At 37.7% G+C, this 10,699-nt stretch overlaps 1 protein-coding gene across 2 annotated transcripts in view; it reads left to right on the top strand.

Annotated features, from left to right (window-relative positions):
• Positions 1-1,679: 1,679 nt before the first annotated feature.
• The window catches only part of LOC136877001 (serine/threonine-protein kinase VRK1), a 116,095-nt gene continuing 107,075 nt past the window's right edge, over positions 1,680-10,699 (top strand). The window contains exons 1-2 of one of the 2 annotated variants that reach the window (XM_067150785.2): positions 1,680-1,866; positions 2,512-2,763. In XM_067150785.2, the coding sequence (XP_067006886.2) occupies positions 2,520-2,763 (244 nt within the window). In that variant the 5' untranslated portion in view covers positions 1,680-1,866; positions 2,512-2,519. The other variant, XM_067150786.2, reaches the window with a different exon arrangement.

Below are 10,699 nucleotides of genomic sequence, written 5' to 3'. Positions count from 1 at the left end.
TGTAGGGTGGGTTTAAAACAAGGATGTAAATTATCCCCGATATTGTTTATTTTATTAATGACATTTTGGATGGACACGGCGGGAATAAGTGGGCGGCACCGGTGCGTAATGGTTTGGAGATATCGGGACTGATTTTTGCAGACGATGTGGTTTTGCTGACATTAACTGCAGGTGGGGTGCAGCAAAGTTTAAATGCAGTGTCAGAAAATGCAAAGGAATGGGCCCTGAAAATTAACGGGGATAAATATAAAGGTTAGTAATGGAGAAACATAAAGGTAGAAAAGAATAAGTGATTTGGATGGTACAGGCAAAGAGGATGGAACAAGTAAATAAGTTAGAATATCTAGGTATGATTTTAAACAGAAGAGGGACATGGGAGGATCAAATTAAAAGGGTAACGATTAAGGGGATGGCGGCCTTACCCTCAGTCAATATTTTAGTGGCTAAATTTTCTGGAATTATCTATAAAACCTTGAGGTTAATGTTAAGATCAGTAGTATTCGGCAGGGTAATATATGGGGCGGAAGTATGGGGGCTAGAGGATTAGAGAGTATACTTGAGACGAATCATTAGTTAATTTGGTAAGGCAGTGATGGAGCTCCCTCAGTGCGCAGCGAATGCTGGGGTGGAATTAATGTGCGGAGAAGAAATAGGGGTTGAGTGTGTGAAAACAGTAGTCAAATACTGGTTGGGGTCGAAAAGATGGGATAGGAGGGATGGCGCTCCAGGCTGCGTACGAACAACAAAAGAAAAGTATGTATAAGGGGTGCTGGCTAAAAAAAATTAAACTACACTTGGAGAGGGTGGGGTTGGGGTACATGTGGGAAGAGGGTTTGAAGAAGAAAGAAGCTAGGGGTCAGGGGGTGCTTTCGAGGAAGATTAGAGATATTCAAAGGCAGAAATTAACAGAAGAGTGCAGAAACAGAGGATCGCTTAGTGTTTTTAATAAACTTATTGAAGTAATAGGGTTAAATATTAGGAATGTAGATAGGTTAAACAAAGGAGGAGGATTACTATGGTGGCTGATGGTATTCTACAAGAATGAGGAATGTACAAGGGGTAAAGGTCATTTTGCTTATTGTCATTATGCATATTATGTGGGATAGCAGGCTCTGCAGTTCGGCGCCCAACACTTATCGGAATTTTTACGTCGATCAAAGTATTCACCACAATCAATGTTATAGCTTAATAATACCGGTAATAGAGCAACAAGAGGTTATGAATTACACACACATTTTTTAAACAGCTAAAGCACAGATGACCTTCTTGCCGTGACGTCACAGCATTGCTGTCCGGCAGCTGAAAGGCCTTATTCTTTAGGTGGTGTTGAAGTACACACACACAAGCACCTTCAATATGTTCTGCCATCATTTTGTAACTATAACTCCCCCAGAAGCCAATGCTGGCTTCGCTACTGCGAAATGAATTAATCTGAAATTTTCAAACTGTGTAACTTCTGAAAATAACCATTGGAAATACGTAGGAATGATAATTTTAAGCACGGTTTCATGAGAAAGAAAGCCTTTATTTTGGGTTAGAAATTGAACAGCGGATAACTTAACCGAAACGTCCCTTTAACTGTAGATGGCTCTGAGTTCCTTTCACATCCCGCCAGTCCTTGTTACTTGATTATGTTCTCTTTGACACTTGCAGTGTCATATTTGATCTTCTTTGTTGATATAATTTGTTTTCGAGCGGTTTTCGACGTGGTTTTGAAAGTTACTGGTCATGGGGTGGTATTGTGTTTGTTAGTTTATGTAGGTTGAATTGCAGCCTTAGTGTATGTGACATTTCCACTGGATTAATACAGTGTGTTCGTCGCAATCTCAACAATTCACTGTACCTTCTTCATTTAAGAGTAAAGAGGTATACTGGTGTTCAATGACGTCAAGGTGGTCTTTATTTTTAACGTGTGCCATTACTGCCATGTAAATTAATGTCACTTGGTTTTTGTTTATTTGGTTCCTTTCTTTAGTTAACACCTATTTAAAGCTACTTTTTTTTTTTTTGCATTATTTGATTCCGATTTTGTGTTCAGTTTTGTATGGACTAAATGTTTTTTGTGAGAAAATCTGCGACCGCTCACTTTTTTCGCTTTTATCTGGTTAAGATTTCGAGAAATACTTAAATGTATGGTAGTTATTAAGCCTCTTAATTTTTATCGATCTTTTTGCTTGTATTGCTTCGTATGTTATTCTATTGAGCGACTGCATGAATGTATTCACGTACAAGGCTTGGAAGAACTTCCTGAAAGGAACGGTGTTATATTTTTATGCTCATTCTGTATCTACGGCCTGTGTATATCGCATTATGAATATCATATACTGAAGTTTCTTTAAGTACATCTAGTGTACGTTTTATTTTGGCCTACATGGTTTTTAGCTTCTTTGTCAGTTGATTAATATTGTAGAATGGTAGAGTATGGCGTAATAATGAGTATTTTTTTAGAATGTGTGCCATTACAATTTCATTAGTTGCTGCAACTACCATTTATTTATTTTCTCCTTTCAGTTTTCAGAATGTCGCCTAGAAAAGTTGTTTCTCCGAAGAGTGTTCGCGTTTCACCCAGGAGGGCTGCTCATGCAAATCCAAAAGGAACTACTCGTCCTTCTCCTAAAAAGGTTGCTCCCAAGAAGAGAGGTGGTGCCAAGAACAAGTTTCCAGAAGCAATACCCAGTGGAGAGACACTTATAGATTTAAGGAAAAATAAGTGGATAGTTGGATCACCAATTGGAAAGGGAGGATTTGGTGCAATTTATTCTGGTAAGAATATGCTAATATAGATTAAGGGCCAGACCGATAAAGCCACTGCCTTCGTGATGTACAGGTCATACTGTCGCTCCGATGACATAACGCAAAGGGGCGAACTGTTTCCTCTGTCCGACCCGTGCAGTGCAAGGACATGATACGTCTGTACCTTGTAATTACAAAATATTAACAAATGTTATATTAATATAACCGGAGAGATCATTAATACCTTTAATCACATCATATCTCGTAAATGAGGTCCATGTCATTTTAGAAGTAGTTTTAAAGAGTGATATACGCGGTTAAAGCTTGAGGGTTTGGTAAAAATATGGAAACTGGTACTCAAGGATTATTACATAGAATGGGGTATGATGCGCTTAGGTATCACCCAAATATCACTATAAAATTTGTCACAAATGGAACATAACAATTGCTTTTACACATATCAAGTGAAAAATCTCTGGCAAATTAAGAAATACTGTCGTTATTTGAGAAATGTGAAAACGTACTTAAGGCTTGTAGACAGGACTGGTTTATGTCATATTCCGCTGCTGATGCCGTCTTTTGTTTCTTTCTTGAGGTCCAGGGCTAGCACCGAGGAATGCGAGTGCTATGTTAGTGGATTCTCATTATCCATGTCCATTCGCTGCTGGTGCCGTCTTTTGTTACTTTCTTCAAGTCCAGGGCTAGCACCGTGGAATGGGAGTGCTATGTCTGTAGATTCTCATTATCTTTGTCCATATGACTAGAGCGGCCAGTTCAAACAGCAAAATGGAAGTCAACAGATAAATAGCATGATCCCTGGACCAATAAATATTTTTATTTCTGTTCGAACGAAAGTAGTTCGATCCCTGGACCAATAAATCACCAGTCCACTGAATTTTCTTATGTACATTGGCCATACCATTTTGTCGCCTATTAAATATTGTATATCGCGATACAATTCATGAAATGGTGTCATTGACAAGTGAAGCAATGAAACGAAAGCAAAGAACTTCAGTGAACACAGATATCACCCACGAAATTGTTGAAAGTGTAAGACAAAAGACATGCGTGTGTCACTGTGAGCGCAACACCAATGTACTTGTGAAGTGGTAAAGTACGCATACATAATATTCTCCAAAAATCAAATATTTCTTAATTTGCCAAAGATTTTTCACTTGATATGTGTAAAAGCAATTATGTTCCATTTGTGACAAATTTTATAGTGATATTTGGGTGATACCAATGCGCACTATACCCCATAGAATGTTACTTGAAATGCTTCCAAGTTTACCTTATAATGATCGTGGAAGAGAGATATGTTCAATACGCTTGCCAGGGTCCTTCCCGCCCGCCCCTGGAAGTACATCTACTTTTATAACCAGAAATACTGTTTTAAACGCCATACTCTGTTGCTTATAACAGTGATTGGTTCACGTAACGAAGAGGATGGTGTCACTGACACCTAGGATGAGGATTTGTTACCAACCATTGCCACACTCCCTTCGAGACGCTCTTTTCTATCGCCGCAGTGCATACTGTCTGCATGGGAAGAAAAAAGTAGTTGTAACTTATCTTTGTACACCTAGGCCAATCTTTTGTCATGAGAACAGTGGCCCCTTTGGGGCCACACTCCCTTTGAGAGCCTCTTTTCTATCGCTGCAGCGCATACTGTCCGCACGGGAAGAAAAAAGGCAGTTTAGCAGTTGTAACCTATCTTTGCACATCCAGGCCAATCTTTGTCATGAGAATAGTGGTCCCTTTGGGGCCATACTCCCTTTGAGAGGTTCTTTTCTATTGTCGTGGCGCATACTGCCCGCACAGCAAGAAGAAAAAGTATAGCCATATCAAACCAGCAGTTGGCAGCATTGTCGTTCCTCTCGGCGCTCCCTCTCAGCGCTACTAGTGCGACAGTGAACTGGCGTGTGCCACCTAGCAGTGGCTCGTGTTACTAAACCTTGAGTACCGCTTTCTATAGTTTCGCCGAGGGTTTTACTTGTAAATTTACCCAACAAATAATTATTATGTATTAATAAAAAGATGGAGATATATCTCACGATAGCCATAAATACAGTAGCTTTCTTGGTTTTCCTTGACTTCTCTGGTACTATCCTTCGAAGACTTTCTTAACACCCTTTCTTCCACACAAACATTTGTATCATTTTTTGTTTAGGAGTAGCCCATGTTTTCCCAAATATTAATTCACTAACCAATTATTTGCCACATTCATGGAAATTGCCGAGGAATAATTCCTTAATTATTATGCTCTAATTTCTTAATTATTAAGTTGCATTGCTTGTAACAACTAAATGTTATCTACCAGCAATAGTTAATTAATTTATTTTTTAAAATGTATGCATAAAAAAGTTAAACTCGTTTTATAAACTGCATTTAGTTGTAAATTTATAGACTGGGTTTGCATTTGCTCGCATTAATTTTGGGGAGGAAAGGCAGCGCGTACTCAACATCATTAACCCAAGAAATAACCATATGAATGTTCACTTGGTTACTGACCATGTTATTTTTGTGCTTTTTTTTTTTCTTTCTTTCTGTATTAACAATAAAACGAACTGCTCTAAATCTATGCAACAATAAAGTCTAAAATTATTATTATTATTACACCGACACAGATATGTCTTATGGCAACGATGGGATGGGAAACGGTTAGGAGTGGGAGGGAAGCGGCCGTGGCCTTAATTAAGGTACAGCCCCATCATTTGCCTGGTGTGAAAATGGGAAACCACGGAAAACCATTTTCAAGGCTGCCGACAGTGGGGCTTGAACCCACTATCTCCCGAATACTGGATACTGGCCGCACTTAAGCGACTGCAGCTATCGAGCTCTGTAAAAGTCTAAAGCAAACTCACCTTCAGCTCGGGAAATTGAGTAAGACATACTCCTGTATTATTCGTAACAGGTGCATTTTCAGTTGTAATTCTCATTTTTCATAAAGTATCCTGCTCTTATATGAAGAAAATAAAAATATTAGTGTATATTTACTTGTATAGTTGTATTTTCGCCGTGGTAAGCACAAGTTCTTAGCACTGTGGCAACCGCAAACTTTCACACACTGTATATAAACTCGCAATGCATTATAGTTCCACAAAAACGTGCTATACGATAGCAACTCAGTGAATAAATTCTACGAGGAGCATCATGTCCATTGAATTTACATTACTCATCAGGTGAAGCTAACATACCTAACCTAAACTATGAGGTCTCATTATCTTAATAACAGCTGGTTATGTAGTCCTGATGTGATAATTTTAGAGAACAGACATGTAGTATACTTAAATATAAAGTTCTGTTTTTCAACAGTCACAGTTATCCAAAGAATGCTCCCAATCTTTATGCATTATACTTACAACTATAGTACGCAAACCTTTTCTTGAGCCCTGAACTCCATAGTGCTGAATGGTAACTGGGGCTCAAGAAAAGGTTCGCGTACTATATAATTCGTAACATTCGCTTAGCTCGCCTCAATTGATCAGTGGATAGGCTTGGCGCGCTTCCCACAGTACAGGCTGTACATTACGAAGGCAGTAATAACGCTCTCCTAGTTGCATCTACCATATTGCTGGTCATGGGTCTCACCTTATTGTTATCTTGTCAGGAAGCACTAAGGCATAGCTGTTGGAAGTTGGAGAATATTGGTAGCGCTCAAATTCTGCTTGTGTCTATGCACTACAAATTTTAGTCATACAAATTAAAGTCGTATTAATGTTCAGCTCGGAATCGGCTGTTAATAATTAATTGCATGGGTGCGTATGTAGACGTTACTTGTATTTATTTTCTCAGGATAGGCCTATTGTTGGAAATGTATTGTACAAAGTTTTAGAAAAGCCATATTTGTCTGATCCATTGAGACAACTCTTAGTACCAAATATATATTTTGAAGAGTAATATTTTTCAAGAGCTCCTTCCACTAAGCACAAACAGAAATGGAAATTACAGTTAAAGTTTGAAACTTGCAAGACTACTCAAAATAATAGAATAAGCACTCTAATTTCTAATAAGTTACTACAGTACTGTACACTACAATTGACAAGAAGGCCTCTAACACTCTCCTAGTTGCATCTACCATATCTTTGGTCATAGGTCTCTCCTTATTGTCACCTTGCAGGGAGCACTAAGGAACAGCTCTTGGAAGTTAGAGAATGTTGGTAGCGCTCAAATTCTGCTTGTGTGAAATGCCATTTACTTTTGATTACGTACTTGCCGTTCACTTTTCAAGAATAGGCCCAAGTATGAATTTTTGCTGCAATATGAAGTTGGCATAGCATAGTCTGAAATTAAAATGTCTGGTCCGCTGGAATGAGGGAAGGCTCCTTAAAACAAAACAAAATATTATAGTGCCAAATACCCATTTAAGGACACATTTGCTGGATAAATAATTTTGGTAATCTGATGTCCCTTTTTGTAAGGTGACAATAAAGGTACAGAAATTGCTACTTCAAACAGTGTTGTTTCAAGCTGTCCTATTACTACCTTCTAAACTCCTTACTTTATTTTGAACTAGCTGATGTACCTGTGCTTTGCTACGGAATTCTCAGAAAGACTGTCTTTATGGTTTTCCCAACTGAAGTCGACATAGGTCATTACAATGACGTCTGTACGAATGTTGTGATTAAAAGCAGTGCTGTCATATGAAATACTGGATCTAATGAAAAACCTCACATTTTCTCACTTTTAACGAAAAGTACTACACTGCCAGTCTAACAGATCAAAGTTCCAGAGCTTGAATGACCAGGCCGCTGACAGCCGCGAACACTCCTCCGTCATTCCCTGTGGGAATCATCAACTGTATCATTTGATGGCCAAGCAGGCATCAATTTTTGATAATGAGACAAAGTCTCTGATAGTGCATTAGTACTGCCGGTGGCTACAATTAGCCTACGCAGTGGCCTCCACGGTGTGCACTAGCCAGCGTCTTGGTAGGTGTGCTAGGTACCAACTGATGAGCCCAGCCTAGCACACGAGGGCGAAACGCTGGCAACCAGGAATGAGTTAGCTGGAAAATTTGTTATGTCCAATAACGGACCATTTATATTGGTATTATTGTTCCTTTTATGCATGCACACTGCTCTTCCCAATCAGTGCCGCAGTCGGGATCAAATAGCTGGAATACGGTGATGAACCAGTGTGTTACATACCAGTAGTATCAGAAAATTTATGAACCCGAGGAATGGTTTGCTAAAGAAGAGATATCTAACTCCCCAGCTAAGTCCCGCCAATATTCAGGCAGGCTGTTATACTCGGTACGCAGCAATAATTCCATCTATCGGAGATGAATGGCAGTAGAAGACACAAAGCGCATCACAACAAACAATGGTCAATGTAATGTTATTGTTGATCAATTTTATGACCTTTCTATATTGCAGGCCTTCACATTTAATTTTCTTCAGGCTCTGTGATATTAGAGCATCTAATATAAATGGAGTCCTCTTTTCTTTCATGAATCCCTCTTGTGGTGTTAATCAAGCTATCTTTCCTTCATTATTTTTTTCACATTCTTATAATCATCTTCAGAATTTAATCAACATCACCAACAGTCTTATTATAGTCGATACGGTAAAATTGAATAAAACATATAAATGATTGGAAATTGTATTCTCTATAACATTTGTTATGTAGTACTTTTCGATATGACCAATAACATACGTAATTAAAAATTGAATTTTAGGCACCTTCCTCTGAACTACCCTTTGAACCAAGATGAATAAAATTATACGTAGACTGCAGTTCCTTATTCCCCGACTTTACATACTAATATTCATTAAATTCTTTTTACCCATTCTCTCGTGGCTTGGCGCTGATATGGACTTGGTAACAATAATCTAAATTCATGAATATCTCAGTTATCATAGCCGGTACGGTAAAACGTATAAGACATAAATGATCAGAAGTTTAATACTATATAACTTTAATTGTGTAGTATTTATCGATAGGACCAATAGTAACAGATATTTGAAAAATAAATTTTAGGCCTTCCTCTAAACTACCATTTCATTTGGCATGAATAAAATTATTTATGGCCTAGATTGTAGCGACTTATTCCTCAACTTTATATACCAATTTTCATCAAAATTCTCTTCAATCGTTTTCTCGTAATGCACATACAGACACACAGAAATTATGGAAAATTAAAAAGTGCATTTCCTTTTTATTGTGGTCACGATAGTCACGGGACCATCGAATGAAAAGTACCGAATTTTTAGATAGTCGTCGACTACCGTTACAACCGATTGTTTCAGTTTGCATTCGGTTTTTCATTCGGATCATAAATTCCAATTATTTCCACTAGTCGGCCTCCTCTTTCGTTGTGGAGTGAAGTCAGATTCAGATAACTGACTCAGAGTTGTATAATAAATACAATTATGTTATTGTGTACTTTATCAGTAGATAATAATGTTGTTTTTATAAATACTTCCCATATACTAACCGTGATTTAACATTGACCTTAAATAAATGGAATTATTTTTAAATTATTATATGCACTATTACTTGGTTCTATGAAAACATATTGTGTTTTTAATTTAGTTTAGTTTCCTGTATTCGCATGTGTTGTCATTACAATAAGGTGTAAACCTAACCTTCCTCTGAAATTACCCAACATTTGTTATTTTATGAATAGACGATCTTACATTCATTAACTTGTGGTTACGTACACAAAAATGCATTTTATTTAAAATGAAAGATAATGACCACAGTTACTTTAATCGGGACATTTTATAGACATATGTATTTCAGTTTCCAACCATTTCACTCGAACATTGTGTAACATTTGTTACTAGTCGCTTATATCACTACCAACAAAAGAAACACGCTATAAAAATCGATAGTATAATACAACAGTCCACATTCCGGTGGTTACTAGTACTACCTCAGTACAAAATATATATTGCTACTTTATAACCGATTTCAAACCGAATGGAAACTATCGAATGTTTTCATTCATGCTACACAATCGGTAGTCTACTGATAGTTTAACACGTTGAGTGCCAGACCGATTTTCATAGGATTGCCGTCTAGTGCCGTGAGCTAATAACATCGAGTTACTCCCTGGTGCCAAAACGTTCACAGGCTTAACCAAGCAAATGATCGCTGAAATGAGGATGTATTTATGATATATTAGGTTAAATGATTATGTATATTAGGTAAAATATTGCGACCCCATATGGGGTCGTATTGGTCATTACGAACTGTACACGTACACGCGCCCCCATATGGGGTCGTACTTATACAGTAGTTACTGACACGAACCTGGGTATTATTTACCTTTTCCTTTGCGGGGACGCATTAAATGCTGTTGATTATGAGAGATGTCTTAGCTTGTTCATACTGGAGCCGTAAAAATGTACGATCCCCGATTTTAGGTGAGGAAATGTTTGTAAATGACGATCTTCCGATTTTAGGTTAGGAAATTTTCGTATAGAATATAGTTATATAAAGTAATGAAAATCATGTGAATTTGGTAAATTAGGATGTAACAGAATAATATTATAAGAAGAATTATTAGTTAAGTAATACAGAACAAGTATATAATTTAGTTTGTATAAATTTTGAGTGAGAGAACCTAGCAGCGATGATTGTGCAACATGGGAAACCAGTGACTATATAGTTGAAGACGGTCATAATTTTTGCAACAGCTGGCTTAGAAACCCGGATTACAGTGGGGATACGTATGCTGAAGACAGTAACATCAATGTGGATGAACGTGCGAGATCGCTATTTGCTCTGTACTGGGTTGAAAATCACTGTAACTATATACTTCGTCTACATTATCATTGTCCGACTTGTTCGATATATCGTCCAGACTATCTGCACTAAATATTTTACTGTTCGATTTACTCGTAACGACTTAAAAAAGAAAAGGAAACTCACAACTCTGCACACTTACATAAACAATCCGTGCGCGAGATAGACAATGACTTTGTCACCCTACAAAGCACTTTGACGTACCCATATG

This window comes from Anabrus simplex, chromosome 7 (genome assembly GCF_040414725.1).
Source record: "Anabrus simplex isolate iqAnaSimp1 chromosome 7, ASM4041472v1, whole genome shotgun sequence".
NCBI lineage: Eukaryota > Metazoa > Arthropoda > Insecta > Orthoptera > Tettigoniidae > Anabrus > Anabrus simplex.
Note: the sequence above shows the minus strand (reverse complement) of the source record. Positions and strands in the feature narration are given on the sequence as shown.